At 46.9% G+C, this 20,717-nt stretch overlaps 2 protein-coding genes across 2 annotated transcripts; both read left to right on the forward strand.

The window, feature by feature from the left end:
• Positions 1–3,322: 3,322 nt before the first annotated feature.
• Positions 3,323–16,969, forward strand: LOC123162656 (protein FAR1-RELATED SEQUENCE 5). The gene is made up of 5 exons (XM_044580439.1): positions 3,323–3,461; positions 3,731–3,854; positions 3,941–4,199; positions 4,274–4,299; positions 16,331–16,969. Exons 1-5 carry the CDS (start codon positions 3,395–3,397, stop codon positions 16,926–16,928), a joined length of 1,074 nt encoding a protein of 357 aa, XP_044436374.1. The 5' UTR covers positions 3,323–3,394; the 3' UTR covers positions 16,929–16,969.
• A 150-nt stretch (positions 16,970–17,119) lies between these two features.
• LOC123161295 (protein FAR1-RELATED SEQUENCE 5) lies at positions 17,120–19,079 on the forward strand. The gene is made up of 3 exons (XM_044579140.1): positions 17,120–17,560; positions 17,645–17,932; positions 18,014–19,079. Exons 1-3 carry the CDS (start codon positions 17,141–17,143, stop codon positions 18,923–18,925), a joined length of 1,620 nt encoding a protein of 539 aa, XP_044435075.1. The 5' UTR covers positions 17,120–17,140; the 3' UTR covers positions 18,926–19,079.
• Positions 19,080–20,717: the final 1,638 nt, after the last annotated feature.

Here is a 20,717-nt window from a genome sequence, read left to right on the forward strand (position 1 = left end):
GCACCTTTATTTGCTTCTCTGAGTACCCTCTAGTCAACATATGGGCGCCTTGCACTTAGTCTTAAGGCACCCAACATGTGTTGTGTGAGAGAGAGTAGGGGGTGATATCTTGTTTTCTTGTGTAGTAGATGTCACTTTTAAGAACTATGGATGTGATATCTAACAACATTAACCAATCATGGAACCCTATACTCGGTCAGGAGAAATGCTTAGGATAGAAGGAGAGAGAGTGAGAGAGGGGTTTGGGTGGGGTAAAGACATAACGAGAGTGAGGGAGTGTGGAGAGAATAGGGGAAATAATAATGCGACCTTTAGTGTGTATCTCTTTATCGATAATTTGAGGTACCACCATACGCATTGTGTTGGTATCGTCATATCGTCATAAGGACACAAAAACCTTCATTTTTCATTGGCCGGATCTTACATAATCGAGTGCACTCTTTTAATTGGACCGGACACTTTTTTATACCATGGGCGTTGTACCCATCGTAACACCACCCCGTTTCCGTTGGCGCTCTTGACCCTATCTCTCTCTCTCTTGTGTGTGTCTATGCGCTAACGCTTTATGTGGTTCTACACACTTAAGAGTAAAACATAATAATGAACAGACAATTGTAATTGGAAACATGCATGTAACACCCCTCATGGTGTTCTTGTATGGCTGTATCATCATGATGACACCAAAACATTCATTTTCCATTGCCCAAACCTTACACAATCATAAGGGTGCACTCTTTCAATTGGACCAGGCACCTTTCTGTTGGCCCTCACGACCTCTCTCTCTCTCTCTCTTGTCTAGGCACCAACACTTGATGTGGTTAACTCACTTAAGACGAAACAATAATAATAATGGACAATTATAATTGAAAACATGCAAGTAACACCTGTCATGTTGTTCTGGTATCGCCGCATCGTCATAAAGACATGGGAACCTTCATTTTCCATTGATTGAACCTTACACAATCGTATGTGTGCACTCTTTTAATTGGACAGGGCACCTTTTAGTACCATGAGCGTTGTACCCATCGGAGCACCGCCCCGTTTCCGCCATGAAGCACGCACGATCATTCGCTTGTCGTACAGGCACCATCTACAAGTCGGTACCTTGTAGCCGTGAAGCACTTACCATCTATAACAACTACGTACACTTCACGGTTGAACACCATGTTTTCTCACGTACTTACTAAATGTATAGTAGAGAAAAATTCGCTGGCATCGCGAACATGCACCATATATAACCATGTCGAGCTCTTTTATGCTTGGCAAACGGATACCTTGGGCTCCCCTTTCCTCCCGCATCGCTCCCGTGGGCGATGGGGAGGAACCCTAGCCGCCACCACCCCAAGTCTCCCACCAGCCCTTCCTCCCCCACGCCGCCACCATAAGACGCAATCAGGCGAAAGCCTACCGACATCGTTGTGGCGGCTGATATCGTCCCTCGCATATAGTGTCTTGGCGTAGGATGGGGTCGCTGGGGGCACCGTGTGCTTGCGAGGCACGGTGGTGCGATGAAGGGTCCTCCGATGGTGCTGCTCAGGCTCCTCTAGTTGCATGGCTGACTGCGTTGAGGTGGGATAGGACCTCGGCGCCGATGGCTACAGATCGAGGTCCACCTAGATCTGTTGAAAGGCAGTTATGTGTGGCGTGGGTTGTGGGTAGTGTGGGCCTCGATGGTTGTAATCCGATGGGAGATGGTGGCCGCTGGAGTTGGTGGTGGGTGGCAGCGTGCGCGTCCAGTGTGGAGTTGTGGGTTGGCAGCTAGTTCAGGGCAGGGGGGCCCTGCACCTTGCCATGATCTAGTTGGACCACTGGGTGCTTGCGGTGGTAGGCGAGGTGGCCACAGCGGCTTTGGCGACGGCGGTTGGTGTGGGTGCTGGTAGCTCATCCCTTCTCCTAGGTCTGGACCGGTGGCACGAGGTGCTTGCGTGGTGGAGATGGCCGAGACCTGGGGCTCGTGCTCGACCGGATTGGCTTGAGGCTCGACACGGGTCAGAGCTCCCGCTTCGTGTAGGTGATGGTGGGCTTGGTCCGGGTGGTGTCTGCAGGCATTGAGGTCCCTTTCCTCGCGGATGCGGTGGTCGTTGGTGGTGGTCGGGTCTCCACTACTCTGTCGGGCCGATCGGTGCCGAAGACCACTGACATGGCTTCGTGCGAGCATGCTAGACGATGGCCGTCAGTAGTGACGGGGTTGTGTCTCCCCCGATCCACGAGGGATGGCTTGAGTTGCAAGCGTGGGCGCCTCTTACCGTGGAAGCGTCGACCCAGACTCTGTTTCTGATGCCGGGCTAGGAATGAAAGGAGATGCTTTTTACTCCTATTTGTGGTGGATGCACCATGATCTGGGTGGTTGGTGCTGTCTCGGATATGGATGCCAGGGCGATGACCTCGAATGGCGGTCTGCATGCTCTCTCCGAGGGGCACCATGCGGTGGTAATGGCTTTTCCTCTTGGTCGTGTGGGCTGTGAGAGGTAGCAGCGGGTGGCTCGGGCGTGCACTCTGTCTCCGATAATAGTGATGCCCTGATCCAGACATGGAGTTCTGACCTTGCCGTGCTTGTCCTGGAGATCTCGGGGGAGGTGTCGAGCAAAAGCTCTGCGCTTTGTCACCGATGATGATGACGCTCACGGACGTCGTTTTCTTCTTCAAGACATCGTCTGGGTTTCAGGTGTAAACCATTGTCCATTGTGAACTCGGCAACGGCAGCGCTTAGCATGTTCTCCCTCCTAGGGGTGTTGTCGTGGATCTTAAGTGTTATATATATTTAGCGCGGCGTTGAAACCAGTTCCTCCTGTGCTCTCTCTCGGCTACCTCATAAACTTAGAATGTAACAATATACTTAACAACCAGGTGAGCGATAAAGAAGCATCTTACAGACCTTTTCTGTCGTGTATTAAAAAATCATTGATATACATCGCACAATTAAATGGTGGCTTCTCAAAAGCGGTCAAATGTTTTTGTCCTTGTGGAAGAATAGACATAAGTCCTAGCGTGCGTACCAAGTGTTCTTCTGCACACTCTGAAACATACTATGGCAAGCCTCTGTAAAACACTGTACCGAAATACAGTACTACAAGGCTAGGACGCTGAGAAACTACAGGCCCATGACTATTTTCTAGTAGTATGTGTTTCCAGCTAGCATGCATGCACTGAATCAGCCTGCAGGCCGTCTTTCCACGCAGCTCATTGATGTACATCTCTCCTCGCATTTTGTCTGTCTTTCCATGCAAAACGGGGTCGCTGCTTGTCAAAGAGGTAGTCACGGACAGTCAAAAATACTCCATATACTAGACGCCACAGCAAGTCCCGGCCTCGCATCTTGTCATATCGATCCACAAACCCTAGCTACGGCCGCAGTTCTTCTCTTTCCAAAGGAGCGAGTTCTCCGGCGAACTAAATGAATCAGTCCGGTGGAACAACATCAGCAGGCGGTGATGGAGGGGGCTCAGTTGGTCTGGATTCAGGTATTCCATGTCAATCTTATACAGTTCTCATTCTTTTAGGCTGGTAGATCTAGAAAAAACAAGATGCGCCGCATGAGCTTCCGTATATACTAGTTTGTTTGGGATTGATTACGAGGCCGTTTTTTCTCCCATCGCCTGAATAGTATTTTTCTAGTCTATTCTGATGCGTGGATTTGTTATTTTTCCTCCAAGATATGCATATGTATCGTTAAATATAATCTAGAATGCTCAGCCTTGTATGTTTCCTTTTTTACATCTATGGAAAAAAGACGAAAACAAGACTCAAGCGAACGTATTACAAGGCGACACGGTTCAGGGAGAAAGCAAGGTTCAGGCTTCTCCTAATTTAGATGAACACGATGTAAACTCTGAAGGTTGGACAAGAAGAGAACGGTACTGTGAATTCTAAGATTCCTAGTTGCCTTAGTATGCTGCGTCCTGTAACAATTTATAATCATCTTATATGACCACACATACAGGAATCGACAGGGCGCTGCGTTCAGGAAACCATGTTCAGACAGATGCATCCAGATGGAGATAGCACTTGGAAATGCTGGGAAGATTGGGCAGGAAGTTGTTTTTCAGCCATTTAAAGGGATGGAATTCGACTCAGAGAAGGATGCATTCGAATTTTTCAATGCATATTCTTGGGAAATTGGTTTTGGTATCAAGCATGGCAATAAGTACATCAACAAGCACGGATTCAAGACAAAGCAGGACCTTTTGTGCTCATGCGAGGTAAGTAAGTACAGTAAACGCGTATGATTGGGCAATAATAATATTCTTGTTCTGACTCTGAGTTTTGCATTTAGGGAACTCACAAAAAATTCAACTCTAGGTTGTGACGCCTCCGATTTAATCGTACACTAATCATGCACGCAAATGTGTACAATCAAGATCAGGGACTCACGGGAGGATATCACAACACAACTCTAAAACATAAATAAGTCATACAAGCATCATAATACAAGCCAGGGGCCTCGAGGGCTCGAATACAAGTGCTCGATCATAGACGAGTCAGCGGAAGCAACAATATCTGAGCACAGACATAAGTTAAACAAGTTTGCCTTAAGAAGGCTAGCACAAACTGGGATACAGATCGAAAGAGGCGCAGGCCTCCTGCCTGGGATCCTCCTAAGCTACTCCTGGTCGTCGTCAGCGGGCTGCACGTAGTAGTAGGCACCTCCGGGGTAGCAGTCGTCATCAACGGTGGCGTCTGGCTCCTGGGCTCCATCGTCTGGTCGCAGCAGCCGAGTAGAGATAGGGGGAAAAGGGGGAACAAGGCAACCGTGAGTACTCATCCAAAGTACTCGCAAGCAAGGATCTATACTACATATGCATGGATATATGTGTAAAGGGCCATATCAGTGGACTGAACTGCAGAATGCCAGAATAAGAGGGGGATAACTAGTCTTATCGAAGACTACGCTTCTGGTCACCTTCGTCTTGCAACAGGTAGAAGAGGGCAGTCTGAAGTCCTCCAAGTAACATCACATAGCAATAATCCTACCCGGCGATCCCCTCCTCGTATCCCTGAGAGAGAGCGACCACCGGTTGTATCTGGCACTTGGAAGGGTGTGTTTTATTAAGTATCCGGCTCTAGTTATCATAAGGTCAAGGTACAACTCCAAGTCGTCCTGTTACCGAAGATCATGGCTATTCGAATAGATTAACTTCCCTGCAGGGGTGCACCAACTTACCCAACACGCTTGATCCCATTTGGCCGGACACACTTTCCTGGGTCATGCCCGGCCGCGGAAGATCAACACGTCGCAGCCCCACCTAGGCTCAACAGAGAGGCCAGCACGCCGGTCTAAACCTAAGCGCACAGGGGTCTGGGCCCATCGCCCATAGCACACCTGCACGTTGCGTACGCGGCCGAAAGCAGAACTAGCCCCCTTAATACAAGAGCAGGCTTACGTTCCAATCCGGCGCGCGCCACTCAGTCGCTAGCGTCACGAAGTGCTTCGGCTGATACCACGACGTCGGGATACCCATAACTACTCCCACGTAGATGGTTAGTGCGTATAGGCTCGTAGCCAACTCAGATCATATACCAAGATCTCGTTAAGCGTGTTAAATATCTGCGAACGCCGAACAGGGCCAGGCCCACCTCTCTCCTAGGCGGTCTCAACCTGCCCTGTCGCTCCGCCACAAAGTAACAGTTGGGGGCCGTCGGGAACCCAGGCCCACCTCTACCGGGATGGAGCCACCTGTCCTTCCAGCCCCCACATCAGAATCACTTGCGGGTACTCAACGAGCTGACCCGACTTTAGTCATCATCTGTATAGTATGTATATATTTATAGTATATACCCGTGATCACCTCCCAAGTGATCACGGCCCGATAGTATAGCAAGGCAGACCGACAAGAGTGTAGGGCCACTGATGGAACACTAGCATCCTATACTAAGCAGTAGGATAGCAGGTAAAGGTAACAACAGTAGTAGCAAGGACAGGCTATGCAGCAGTATAGGATTAACTGAAAGCAGTAACATGCTACACTACTCTAATGCAAGCAGTATAGAGAAGAGTAGGCGATATCTGGTGATCAAAGGGGGGGGGCTTGCCTGGTTGCTCCGGCAAGAGAGAGGGGTCGTCAACTCCGTAGTCAAACTGGGCAGCAGCAGCGTCGGTCTCGTAGTCTACCGGAGATAAGAGGGGGAAGAAACAATGAATACAATGCAAACATAAACACAACGATGCGTGACGTGACAATGAGCGGTGCTAGGTGTGCCCTAACGTGGTATGAGGTGGTACCGGTTAAGGGGGGAAACATCCGGGAAGTATTCCCGGTGTTTCGCGTTTTCGGGCAGAGAGCCGGAGGGGGAAAGTTGCGAGTTCGATAGGTTAGGGGTGTGTGGCGGACGAACGGACTGCGTATCCGGAATCGTCTCGTCGTTCTGAGCAACTTTCATGTTGAAAATATTTTAATCCAAGTTACGGATTAAAAGATATGATTTTCTAAAGATTTTATTAATTTCTGGAATTTAATTAATTATTTAATTTAATCCGAAAATGGAATTATGACATCAGCATGATGTCATGTTGACATCAGCAGCCAACATGGATTGACTAAGTCAAACTTACACGTGGGTCCCATTTGTCATACTCTGTTAGCTAATTAACAGTAGTTAATTAGGTAAATTAGTCATTAGGTTAATTAACCTTATTTAGTTAATTTAATCAGAATTAATTAAGTTAATTATTTAGTTAATTAACTAATTAGTTAATTAATTTTATTAGTAATTAATTATTTATTATATTTTTATATATTTTATTTTTTAATTCTTTTTTTATAAACGTTCTGGGGCTGGGGCCGTTCGGTCAGTGGCCTAAGGCCTTATCGGGCACAGGGGGAGCGGGCGCTGGGTGCTACGGTTACGGGCGCCGGGGCGTGATGGCGCCCGAGCGGAGGCCGAGCACGGGCGGCGGCCAGCGAGGGGCCGCGGCGGAGGCCGGCGCAGGGCGCGCGGAGGGTCGCCGCAGAGGTGCGGCCGGTCGAGGGCGACAACGGCGAGCGAGAGGCGCCGGTGCACAGGGGGGGCTGCGAGCACACGGGGAAGCCGGAGACGGCGCCGCGGCGGCAGTTGGCCGGAGCAAGAGGCGGGCGAGCGCGAGGCGCGTGGGTCGGCGAGGCCAGAGCAGCGCCGGTGAGGCGGGACCTCGCACGCGGGAGAGTGACGAGCGGGAACTGGAGCGGACGCGGTCAGGGTCAGGCGCGGTCGAGGCGAGGACGGCCAGTGAGCCACGGTGGTGCGGCCCGGGACAGAGGGGAAAGGAGGGGGGGTCCTCACAGCGGTGCGTAGGGCAATGGCAGCGGTTGCCGAGGAGGAGGACGGGGACGCGTGCGTTGCCGGAGATGAGGAGGCGGTCCGGCGAGGTGGCATTCCGACGAGGGAGGCTTCGGGCGGCGGCGGGCGTCGGGGTCGGGGACGAGGCAGTCCGGCGACGGCGCGGCCGCGGAGGAGGCGGCGACGACCGAGCGGCGCCGTTGCGGTGGCGCCAGCGGTGGGGCGACAGCAAGTGGGGACGGGGCGCGGTTGACCGCGATCGAGCGGGGGAAGGAGATGGGGATCGAGCAGAGGAGTGGGGGGGGATCGTGCCGATCCACCGATCCAGATTGGATCGAGAGGGGGAGGAGGAGTGGCGACGTGGGGGAAGTGGGGTGCCGGTGGTTTAGGGTTTCGGGTAGTGGGGGTGGATAAGGGAGCGGTGGTGGGCTGGCCGGTTGGCCCTTGCCAGGTTCGGCCGGCCTGGTGGGGTGGCCGACTGGGCCGGCTGGGTCGAGGCCCAGTGGGGGAAGCGGGGGTTCTTTCCCTCTTCTTATTTTTATTTGCTATTTTTGCTTTCTTTCAGTTTCCTTTTATTTTAGCTTTAGTAAATTACCAAAGTGGCACCTAAATAGATTTAACAAATTTATGCCACTGCCACAATAGTTTAATACTTATGACAATTTAGTTTTGAAAATGTTTATTATTTTTAAAGCATTTAAATAATTGTATTTGCTACTGTTATATTCATTTTAGAGTATTTAAACATTTTATAAAAGTGTGGTTTCTCCACCATAATTACCTATGCATTATTTGGCTCACTCCGAACATTTTAGTTTTAATACTTGAAAACTTTTATTGTTTACTTGATTTTGAATTTGAATTTGAATCGGTTTTTGAACTAACGAGAGATTATCAACAGTAACCGAGGTGACGTGGCATCCTTAGTAGAGGGTTACTGTAGTTTAATTACCCGGGCGTCACAAATCTCCTCCACTACAAGAAATCTCGTCCCGAGATTTAAGAGGTAGTGAAAGGGGGGAAGGTTCGGTTACGAATCTAGCGGGTCTTCTCATTCTGGCTTGCTCTTCTCGAAGAGAACCGGTCCAATACATTGATGTCTTCATTTCTCTGCTTCAGGTCCTTATGATGAAGTCGGCATCTTTTCTTCGGGATCTTCATCGTATTTACGAATAGGTAACGGGGTAGATCGAAAACGACAGAATGCTATAAGGGTAATAACCTGGGATTAACCCATGAATGAGCATATGAGTACCTCTCGAGTTGAACAAATAGAACACATCGAGAGTAAAGTTGGAAGGTCCAACAAGAAGTTTCAGGCAGCCAGGCAATCGTTCAATGCCTAGTCAGAAGGTGAAAGGGGTTTCAAGCAACGGAATAATTATTGTTTTCATTGCCAGAATTGATGATCTCATCGGAAGGTGGCTCATGAATTATGTACGAGTCCACGCAGGAGGAATAACTTTGGGAACAGGGGGTGTACAGGAGAGTCAGGTTTCGATCCTGGTGGAACTGTGGGTTATGGGCCCACCATGTGGGTTAAAAGTAGGAAGGGCGGTAATGTCTCGCACGATCATGTAAGCAAGACATGTCAGAGGATAGCCTGTCAGTTATGTCGACAACAACATCGATACCAAGGGCGAGGGACGAAGAGAACCATTTTCCTGCTCGTTGAACGAGGCGGACCAATAGGCAAAGTTCCCGTCCGTCGGTGGCTACCGAAATGTCGTCAACACTAGAAACAGGGTCTTACTGACAAAGTTGTACATCGAGGTGTTTGCACAAGCAGTGGATTATTACTGCTTATATCATATAGATCATAGAAAAGGTTTAAACAAACCAATGGAAGGAAAATATGATCATCAGATTAAACAGAACAATGGAAAGGAAAATATGTTTAAACACATATTTCAAGGGTATATCCTTCCCAAGGACAAGCAGAGCAAGATATCCATGACAGGATATAAAGTAGAAAACCATTTAGGTAAGGGGGGGGGAAGAATCTCATGATATTACCCATACAACGGTGTTAGGATAAATGATAAATAAAATCTAGCATCGTGCTTCAAATGTTCCTGTTGCAAATCGGAGTACCATTGACATGCTTCGAGATAGCATTGACATGGTCTTCAGGTGAAGATCAGACTTTGGAAACACGAAGGATCCATCAGGAATAACTTGTAGAATAAGTCTTACAATTTCCTCATGGATGAATGGATAACCTTGCTGAAAAGGAATCTATAATGATAGGTCCTCCAGCCGGGGGGGGGGGGGTGCTAGGCATGACATCATGTTACCGGGTCATCAAAGGATCAACATCATAACTCTTGGAAAGTTGTCCCAACCATCATATCTGACCGAGATTCAGATCCGATTGGTGTCAGGATACCTGAGACTCAGGATGCCTGAGAGGAAAAGGTGTAATACAATTGACAAGAAGACATTGTAAAATTCTCGAGAAATGAACTATGGGAGCAAGTTCCGAAACAAGAGCTCATCATTAAATCAACGAGAGGATGAGAAGGTGGCTGATGGGCTTAGCGACAATTCATCGAGAATTCCAACGGATGGATTTCCACGATAATGTGAACAAGAAGATGATACTTATCAATTCAAATGATATAAGGTTGTATGCTCGAGGAAAACATACACCATCAATCACTAGTTGAAAGGTGTGCCCGAAATATGACCTTAGGCAGCAAGATCAATGTTAGAGTGACGATTCAATAACCAACAGTCTAAGAACGAACTGTCGATCGTTAACTTCAAAGCAATAGGGTTGCTAGAAGTCCAGAACTCAAACAACACCGTTCACTTGTTGGTACCCCGGTTGGAATCAACACGAGGACCAAGAAAGAATGGTGATGGTGAGAAGTTTCACCATACCAAGAATTCTTAAGAGGTGGTGAAATTCTCACGACATTCTTGACATAAAAGATGGTAATACTCCAAGGTAAAGACGAACAAATGCTGGATAGCAAGCATCTTAAGGTATAACACAAAACACGAACAAGTTTGTGTTGAACGGAAGGCAATAAAGTGGTCGATGACAACACAAATCATCGAGGGCAAGGATGGTATTTCTCATCATGAATCCGGTTGATATCCTGGAAGAGCTCATAAGGTTGATGATGATCACGACACATTTGTCGAGAGATTTCATGAAGATGTAATCAATTGGCGATGACATCAAGTCAAAGGAATGATGAAGCAAAAGGTTATTGAAACCATGGGTACGACACAAACTCGAAATCAAGTTTGTTGGTCAAGGAGAAATGGTATGACGAGGAAGATCGACGTAAGCTTAGCTCATCGTCGAAACTGGTGCTCCCGGAATAAGGACCAGGTAGCACAGTTAAAATCTGCACGACAAGGATATAGCCAAACAGGCTAGGAATGGCGTGATCGGTTACAAACTCGTACTTAAAGAAGATTATCAAGTGTCATTGAACCGTAATGCAGACTCGGTTCAGTTATCGGTGTCTTTGAGTGTTTAATAACTCCGAGCCCTAATCGGTGAGTATGTAGTACTTGATGAAGAACTCATAAGAAATTATGCAGTTCCAAGATAATCTCGAGATACCAGGTTGTAATACTCGACGACAGATCAAAGTAGAGGTTGGACTGGGGTATTGCTCTATAGAAGACAAGTGCTTAAACTTGCACAGGGAATGGTATTTAAAGGAGAACATGGTCGGAACCACGATTGCAAAAGGCCAGATCCCAGATATAAGATGAACTTATACCAAAGGAATAATTAATTTAAGAGAAGCTTTAATGATAAGGTCTACATCGTGTCCATGGGCATGAACACAAAGTTCAAGGTCAACTCCCACTTCTCCAATGGATAATATTTCATTCACTTCTCACTTTCGAAGAAGTTGTAGTGTTGAAATTTTATCTGGCAAAATACCAGAAGTGTATGACTCGTGAAAACTTTCGAGTTCACACATACTAAGGAAGGCATAGGTTCAACCCATCGGGGCATCTTAGAATCATATTCTAGAATCTTTAGAAATAATTAACTCAAGCTCGAAGGCAGAGCATGGTTGAGAAAGCAGAGGATACAATTTACCAAAGGCATTATGTATCAGAGGAAAGGCTCACAAGGTTATTGAATATGAAGGGCGTTGTCAGATAAAATCCAACAAAGGATCTGGTGGTCCACAAGGGATCTGACGTGAGCATCGGTACTCAACTAGAGGAAGAAGAATGCAAGGAGATCAAATTATAGAAACAACTGGCTAACTCAATTGTCAAATGCAAAGGAATTATGATTTCCAAATCAAGGGATCAGAAGCAATGCTCTGATTAGGGATGGATAAGTTGAATAGCCTTAGGGTACAATCAACGACAATTGGATTGGTCGAGAACCAATTCCAGTTAAAAGAATGGCAGCTCAGCCGGAAAGGTAATTTATAAGGATCAATGATGATTGCGGGTATTCGCAAACATATTGAGTCAACAGACTCAAAATGATAATGACAAGGAATGTCAATATGACTACGGGACTTATGGGATTAATCATAATGCAAGCAAGCAAGAATTTCAAGAGCCAAAGGCCCCAAAGGATTTTCGGAAGATCGAATATTATTTTGAAGACTTTTGTGAAACACATGAACAACTGGGGATGAGCGGATACTCGACAAGTGCGAGGATTTATTTGAAGGGTATTCATGTGGTAAAGAACTGCTAGGCAGTAGGCACAAAGTATTCTCGGAACAATAGAGAAAACTTCGGGGTATCTTGTAATAACAAGATTAACTGGGAATAAAAGTAAGAACGACAGGCGTAAGTATTTATCCATAGGGATGTTTCGGTGGTAGGGAATTACAAAAGCGACAAGCACAAGGTCTCGAGAGAATATCGGAGAGTATCTTCAAATTCTTCTGGTTCACGGAGCAATCACCTGTAGTGAGGGGTTCTCCGAGAGGAAGTAGTAACGAGATCCTAAAGTTAGATTTTAGTAAAAATCGTTTAACCCGAATAGAAGAGAGTTCAGAGTCCCAGAGTAAAGATCGAGGAGTAAAAGATCCTAGTACCACCCGATGGCGACGTGGGCCCGTAAGGCACACAGCCAAGTTAGTATAAGTTTTTGTAATGTCTAGACTCGACTTCGGCCAAGGAGTGTGGAAGGGGGATTCCTACAGGCAGTTGGCTCTGATACCAACTTGTGAGGCCCCCGATTTAATCGTACACTAATCATGCACGCAAATGTGTACGATCAAGATCAGGGACTCACGGGAGGATATCACAACACAACTCTAAAACATAAATAAGTCATACAAGCATCATAATACAAGCCAGGGGCCTCGAGGGCTCGAATACAAGTGCTCGATCATAGACGAGTCAGCGGAAGCAACAATATCTGAGCACAGACATAAGTTAAACAAGTTTACCTTAAGAAGGCTAGCACAAACTGGGATACAGATCGAAAGAGGCGCAGGCCTCCTGCCTGGGATCCTCCTAAGCTACTCCTGGTCGTCGTCAGCGGGCTGCACGTAGTAGTAGGCACCTCCGGGGTAGTAGTCGTCATCGACGGTGGCGTCTGGCTCCTGGGCTCCATCGTCTGGTCGCAGCAGCCGAGTAGAGATAGGGGGAAAAGGGGGAACAAGGCAACCGTGAGTACTCATCCAAAGTACTCGCAAGCAAGGATCTATACTACATATGCATGTATATATGTGTAAAGGGCCATATCAGTGGACTGAACTGCAGAATGCCAGAATAAGAGGGGGATAACTAGTCTTATTGAAGACTACGCTTCTGGTCACCTTCGTCTTGCAACAGGTAGAAGAGGGCAGTCTGAAGTCCTCCAAGTAACATCACATAGCAATAATCCTACCCGGCGATCCCCTCCTCGTATCCCTGAGAGAGAGCGACCACCGGTTGTATCTGGCACTTGGAAGGGTGTGTTTTATTAAGTATCCGGTTCTAATTATCATAAGGTCAAGGTACAACTCCAAGTCGTCCTGTTACCGAAGATCACGGCTATTCGAATAGATTAACTTCCCTGCAGGGGTGCACCAACTTACCCAACACGCTTGATCCCATTTGGCCGGACACACTTTCCTGGGTCAAGCCCGGCCGCGGAAGATCAACACGTCGCAGCCCCACCTAGGCTCAACAGAGAGGCCAGCACGCCGGTCTAAACCTAAGCGCACAGGGGTCTGGACCCATCGCCCATAGCACACCTGCACGTTGCGTACGCGGCCAAAAGCAGAACTAGCCCCCTTAATACAAGAGCAGGCTTACGTTCCAATCCGGCGCGCGCCACTCAGTCGCTGGCGTCACGAAGTGCTTCGGCTGATACCACGATGTCGGGATACCCATAACTACTCCCACGTAGATGGTTAGTGCGTATAGGCTCGTAGCCAACTCAGATCATATACCAAGATCTCGTTAAGCGTGTTAAATATCTGCGAACGCCGAACAGGGCCAGGCCCACCTCTCTCCTAGGCGGTCTCAACCTGCCCTGTCGCTCTGCCACAAAGTAACAGTTGGGGGCCGTCGGGAACCCAGGCCCACCTCTACCGGGATGGAGCCACCTGTCCTTCCAGCCCCCACATCAGAATCACTTGCGGGTACTCAACGAGCTGACCCGACTTTAGTCACCATGTGTATAGTATGTATATATTTATAGTATATACCCGTGATCACCTCCCAAGTGATCACGGCCCGATAGTATAGCAAGGCAGACCGACAAGAATGTAGGGCCAATGATGATAAACTAGCATCCTATACTAAGCATTTAGGATTGCGGGTAAGGTATCAATGACTGTAGCAACAATGACAGGCTATGCAACAGAATAGGAGTAACCGAACAGTAACATGCTACACCACTCTAATGCAAGCAGTATAGAGAAGAGTAGGCGATATCTGGTGATCAAAGGGAGGGGGCTTGCCTGGTTGCTCCGGCAAGAGAGAGGGGTCGTCAACTCCGTAGTCGAACTGGGCAGCAGCAGCGTCGGTCTCGTAGTCTACCGGAGATAAGAGGGGGAAGAAACAATGAATACAATGCAAACATAAACACGACGATGCGTGACGTGACAATGAGCGGTGCTAGGTGTGCCCTAACGTGGTATGAGGTGGTACCGGTTAAGGGGGGAAACATCCGGGAAGTATTCCCGGTGTTTCGCGTTTTTGGGCAGAGAGCCGGAGGGGGAAAGTTGCGAGTTCGATAGGTTAGGGGTGTGTGGGCGGACGAACGGACTGCGTATCCGGAATCGTCTCGTCGTTCTGAGCAACTTTCATGTTGAAAATATTTTAATCCGAGTTACGGATTAAAAGATATGATTTTCTAAAGATTTTATTAATTTCTGGAATTTAATTAATTATTTAATTTAATCCGAAAATGGACTTATGACATCAGCATGATGTCATGTTGACATCAGCAGCCAACATGGATTGACTAAGTCAAACTTACACGTGGGTCCCATTTGTCATACTCTGTTAGCTAATTAACAGTAGTTAATTAGGTAAATTAGTCATTAGGTTAATTAACCTTATTTAGTTAATTTAATCAGAATTAATTAAGTTAATTATTTAGTTAATTAACTAATTAGTTAATTAATTTTATTAGTAATTAATTATTTATTATATTTTTTATATATTTTATTTTTTAATTCTTTTTTTATAAACGTTCTGGGGCTGGGGCCGTTCGGTCAGTGGCCTAAGGCCTTATCGGGCACAGGGGGAGCGGGCGCTGGGTGCTACGGTTACGGGCGCCGGGGCGTGATGGCGCCCGAGCGGAGGCCGAGCACGGGCGGCGGCCAGCGAGGGGCCGCGGCGGAGGCCGGCGCAGGGCGCGCGGAGGGTCGCCGCAGAGGTGCGGCCGGTCGAGGGCGACAACGGCGAGCGAGAGGCGCCGGTGCACAGGGGGGGGGGCTGCGAGCACACGGGGAAGCCGGAGACGGCGCCGCGGCGGCAGTTGGCCGGAGCAAGAGGCGGGCGAGCGCGAGGCGCGTGGGTCGGCGAGGCCAGAGCAGCGCCGGTGAGGCGGGACCTCGCACGCGGGAGAGTGACGAGCGGGAACTGGAGCGGACGCGGTCAGGGTCAGGCGCGGTCGAGGCGAGGACGGCCAGTGAGCCACGGTGGTGCGGCCCGGGACAGAGGGGAAAGGAGGGGGGGTCCTCACAGCGGTGCGTAGGGCAATGGCAGCGGTTGCCGAGGAGGAGGACGGGGACGCGTGCGTTGCCGGAGATGAGGAGGCGGTCCGGCGAGGTGGCATTCCGACGAGGGAGGCTTTGGGCGGCGGCGGGCGTCGGGGTCGGGGACGAGGCAGTCCGGCGACGGCGCGGCCGCGGAGGAGGCGGCGACGACCGAGCGGCGCCGTTGCGGTGGCGCCAGCGGTGGGGCGACAGCAAGTGGGGACGGGGCGCGGTTGACCGCGATCGAGCGGAGGAGTGGGGGGGGGGGTCGTGCCGATCCACCGATCCAGATTGGATCGAGAGGGGGAGGAGGAGTGGCGACGTGGGGGAAGTGGGGTGCCGGTGGTTTAGGGTTTCGGGTAGTGGGGGGGGATAAGGGAGCGGTGGTGGGCTGGCCGGTTGGCCCTTGCCAGGTTCGGCCGGCCTGGTGGGGTGGCCGACTGGGCCGGCTGGGTCGAGGCCCAGTGGGGGAAGCGGGGGTTCTTTCCCTCTTCTTATTTTCATTTGCTATTTTTGCTTTCTTTCAGTTTCCTTTTATTTTAGCTTTAGTAAATTACCAAAGTGGCACCTAAATAGATTTAACAAATTTATGCCACTGCCACAATAGTTTAATACTTATGACAATTTAGTTTTGAAAATGTTTATTATTTTTAAAGCATTTAAATAATTGTATTTGCTACTGTTATATTCATTTTAGAGTATTTAAACATTTTATAAAAGTGTGGTTTCTCCACCATAATTACCTATGCATTATTTGGCTCACTCCGAACATTTTAGTTTTAATACTTGAAAACTTTTATTGTTTACTTGATTTTGAATTTGAATTTGAATCGGTTTTTGAACTAACGAGAGATTATCAACAGTAACCGAGGTGACGTGGCATCCTTAGTAGAGGGTTACTGTAGTTTAATAACCCGGGCGTCAGATAGGTCTAGCAGAACAAACTGCCCTGCTATGGTTAGGTTGCTTCGCACCAACGACGACGGATGGTACTATGCAGAGGTGGTATTAGAACACAACCACGAGTTGGCAGACAATGTCGGTGAAAGAAAGTTATGGAAGTGCCACAAGTACGTCGACGCATCTATGAAGGACATTGTTAGGCACTTGCGTTCTAACAATGTTTCACTGACCAAGGTATATGGGGTGATGGCCGACATTCATGGTTCACACAATGATGTCCCATTCCGTAAAAGGTCTCTCAAATCCATGTGTGCGTCCATAGCTCAAGAATGTAGTCAGGATGATATCAACAAGACACTGGCTTTATTCACAAGCATGCAGGCAGAGGGCACTGGATTCTTTTTCGCAGTAAAAAAAGATGAGCAAAGAAGGGTGTCTGGTCTGTTTTGGTGTCACCAAAAGAGCAGGGCCGACTACAGTTTCTTCGGAGACGCCATGACATTCGACACAACTTACAAGAGCAACCTCTATGAGATGCCAGTTGGTCTATTCGTCGGAGTCAATAACCACTATCAATGCTGCCTGTTTGGTTGTGTTTTCCTGCGTGAAGAGACTGTAGAGTGATTCAAGTGGGCATTTGAAACATTCCTATCAGCAATGGGCAACAAACCACCAAAAACAATATTAACTGGTAAACCAAACAGAACCAGCCAAAACTATTTTTCTATATTTTAGTTGTGTATTATCTATGAGATAGAAAACTAACCAGCTTTGTATTTCTCTTCATATATGACTCAGACCAAAGCAAGCAAATGGAGCTTGCTATTGCTGACGTGATGAACTCATCCAAACATGTTTGGTGCAAATGGCATGTTTTAAAAAAGATGAGGGAGAAAGTAGGGAGCATGTACAGGAATGGCACTCCTTTTAGGAATGATTTCAACATTCTAATAAATGAGATGATGACAGTTGAAGAGTTTGAAAAGGAATGGCAGGAGATCATGACACATTATGGACTTGAAACAAACTCATTTTTGCATCAGGTTTATGATTGTCGTTTCAAATGGGCCAAGCCTTATCTCAAGGGAGACTTCTGTGCAAAAATGTGTAGCACACAAAGAAGCGAGTGCATGAACAACCTGCTCAAGTGTTATGTCTCCAGGTCGGCACCAATAAACATATTTTTTCAACAGTACACAAAGATGCTTGCCGACAGATGTGAAGAGGAAGACTTTGAAATCGCTCACTCAAAGAAGGTGCGCCTGATATCTTTCCTACATTGTTTTTTAAATGATGCAATATGTAGTGTTCTCATTCTCACTACATTGATCATGTTTCAGGATGGGAAGGTAATAAGAACAAACTTTCTAATAGAGAGACACGCAGCTAAAATCTACACAAGGGGCGTGTTCAAGCTGTTTTCACTGGAATTGTATCAGTCCGGTTCATTCATTCTTAGGGGAAATCAGGTGGATGGGAGAATCACATTGGAGCATGCTGATGCAGAACAAAGGCAGCGTTGGTGCAAAGTTGTTTATGATGTTATTGTTGACAGGGAGAGCGACACTTTCAAATGTGAGTGTGGAATGTTTGAGCACTCTGGACTGCTTTGTCGACACGTACTGAAGGTATGACAATTTTTGGTTTAACAATTTTAGTTATGATGTCAGATCTCATACACACCACTGAATGAACTTTTTGTCCTTCAGGTAATGATACACATTGGCGTCCGCCAAATCCCAGCTAGGTACATTCTGAAGAGATGGACCAAAGACGCTAGAGATAATATGCCAGATCACCTAAAGTGTTATCAGAAAGATGCGAGCATCCAGGTGTCGAAGACTTTCATGCACAACATAATGTACATCAAGGCATTGGAGATAATAAAATTGGCTGACAGGGGTGTGGTTACTTCCCAGCATGCTATAATGGCATTTGATAAAGTGAAGAATGATCTTGAAAAGATTATAGCAGCGGAAATTACAAAGGAACAAGCTTCTAATGACCAAGGCAATGCAGGTCAACCAAGCAAAGAGCCAACACAGGAAACAACCCGAGGATTCAAAGAAAATCAGACCACACCTACAGATAATCAACAAACAGATGAAGGATTGCAGAACGAAATGGGGAACATGTTCTCACAAGGTTCTCAAAGTTGTTTACCACCAGAAAAGAGATCAGCAAAAGGAAGACCCAAAACGAAGCGTTTCAAGTCAGCAGCTGAGGGTGCATCAAGCAATAGCACAAGGAAGTGTGCGATATGCGGATCTAGAGACCATTTCACAAGGTCTTGCCCTTGCCACCTTGTTGGTGCAGTAACATCAAGCGATTCCGAGGGAGATGATGCCTTACCAGTCCACACAGATGCGGTTGAAGAAACAGAGCTCAACCAACAAAGCCAGACTGGGGAACAAATTAGGACCACCGAAAACAAGAAAACTCCTCAATCAGCACAGAGGAGGTGCAAGAAATGCGGTCTGCCTGGCCATTACACTCCTAAATGCCCAAAATTCGATGGCCCGAAAAAGCCACCAAAAGAGGTGACATGCAAGAAATGTCGCCTTGGAGGTCACTATTCATCGACTTGCGGAGGGAATTCCTCATACAAGAGAATGCGTTAATTTTGAAAATGGGGTTCAGGTGAAATATCACTTCTAAATTCTATTTTCACCTATTGTAGTTTCATTTGTATTTCTTTTGTGTCAAGACATTCATGTATTCATTATTATGTCATTTGGGATTATTTTGATTGTTTCACAATTTATGAAGTGTGTGTCGAACATTTATCGCATGGTCATCATTTGTTACTGGTATTGATTGTTTAACGGACCTAGTAAAAGCCTCATGGGAAAATGATTTCTTTCTATTCCTATTAGAGTATGACGCACCTTTTGGGGGGGGGTGCTGAAAAGGAGGCAAAAAAACATGTTGTGCTACCAGTATAATTAGTGCAGTTTAGTGATTTGTTTATATGCCAATTTTTACAAGCAAGGACTCACACCATATAACCAAAAATGCCACACCATACGGTTGGACCCAACACTCACACACACACACTTAACTAACACACAACAATGCTGATAGGTCGACCCGACTCAACTCCATCGCCCCACCTGTGAGCCTAGTTCAGTGTCTTCACCAATGGTTGGCATGGCAGGTGTGCCGGCCATGACACTATCCTGTTTTGTATTTTGCCAGATCTGCTACAGCACATTGGCTGGATGTGTTTGGTGTGGCGTGGTCACATGTGAAGAAGAAAAAATTGGCAGGAGCAGCCTCACAGGTCACAGCAGACTGGCAAGAGACTGCACCTACTGTCAATTACCAGGCATTGAAGGAATACCTACACGGAAATCACATCACGAGGGGTTCTCAAATTGCAAACAGGTCATTTCAGTGTTCACGGGCGGAAATTTCACCAAGCAATCTGAACTGTTTAGTACTGCATCACCAAGCAATCTGAAAAATCTGGCGTTCTTAATTTTTTTTTCAAATTTATAGGTAATGAAAATGACAACCCGATGGCTACACACTGAATTTTGACCAAGCAATCTGAAAAATCTGGAAATCACGGCAAGGTGGAAGAAGTTGCTGATCTAGGTAACGCTGTTGTACCATGCTAAGCATCTTCAGGGTTAAAGTCCTTGGTAACAAAGAACGCTGAATCAAAAGAAGTGTTAGAGCAGCATCTGAACTGTTTAGTAAGAACAACAGATTGAGTAAAAAGATGGTAGTTGAATAGCTTTGTTACTAATCGAAACCACCAAGCTTCCAGGCAAATAACAGACAAGCAGTACTAAACTGCAGGCTGAGAGTGGTGCAAAACGGGAAGGAGGGGCAATTCACTGCTTGCGTTCAAATTGTAATAAAAAAAGGAAAAAGCAGGCACACAGTACTGCAAAACGCAGGCTGGCAGATGTGCAGAAGGGGAAGGATGAAAAATGCCCGAAACAAAATCACCTATATCATGTGATGAGCACTGACATATAGAAAGGCATGCATAAATTGAGCAGGAACCTTTCGCACATTGCCATTCTCATCGACCCCTATAGGATAAAGGTCTGACTATGCATGCCCCTAATAGAATCCTTTTATAGAAAATGAAAGAACTAGAACTTTATAGAGGAAGGTGCGGATCTCGAAGGTTTCTAACGGTTCCGATTGCAATGTTCCCAGAATCACAACATACCAAAACCGCGCTCTATATATATATATATATAGGGAAAATCCATTCTACCACCCGGTGGTAGTTACCCCACATGTCTCATATACTAGCATGTGGTACTATATATATTATTTTATTATTTTAAATATGTTCATATACTATATCTAAGATATTTCAAAACAGGTTACATGAAAAAATTGCACATGAGCCCATACTTTCTGTTATATTTATAAAATACGTACATATTT

Source organism: Triticum aestivum, chromosome 7B (assembly GCF_018294505.1).
Source record: "Triticum aestivum cultivar Chinese Spring chromosome 7B, IWGSC CS RefSeq v2.1, whole genome shotgun sequence".
NCBI lineage: Eukaryota > Viridiplantae > Streptophyta > Magnoliopsida > Poales > Poaceae > Triticum > Triticum aestivum.

What these genes read in the sequence shown, in the direction of transcription:
- LOC123162656 (XM_044580439.1), top strand. Translation starts at nt 3,395, where the DNA reads ATGAATCAGTCCGGTGGAACAACATCAGCAGGCGGTGATGGAGGGGGC. An exon ending in CTCAGTTGGTCTGGATTCAG is followed by an intron (nt 3,462 to 3,730) that starts GTATTCCATGTC and finishes TATGGAAAAAAG; the next exon opens with ACGAAAACAAGACTCAAGCG. An exon ending in GGTTGGACAAGAAGAGAACG is followed by an intron (nt 3,855 to 3,940) that starts GTACTGTGAATT and finishes CCACACATACAG; the next exon opens with GAATCGACAGGGCGCTGCGT.
- LOC123161295 (XM_044579140.1), top strand. Translation starts at nt 17,141, where the DNA reads ATGAACTCATCCAAACATGTTTGGTGCAAATGGCATGTTTTAAAAAAG. An exon ending in AAATCGCTCACTCAAAGAAG is followed by an intron (nt 17,561 to 17,644) that starts GTGCGCCTGATA and finishes ATCATGTTTCAG; the next exon opens with GATGGGAAGGTAATAAGAAC. An exon ending in TTTGTCGACACGTACTGAAG is followed by an intron (nt 17,933 to 18,013) that starts GTATGACAATTT and finishes TTTGTCCTTCAG; the next exon opens with GTAATGATACACATTGGCGT.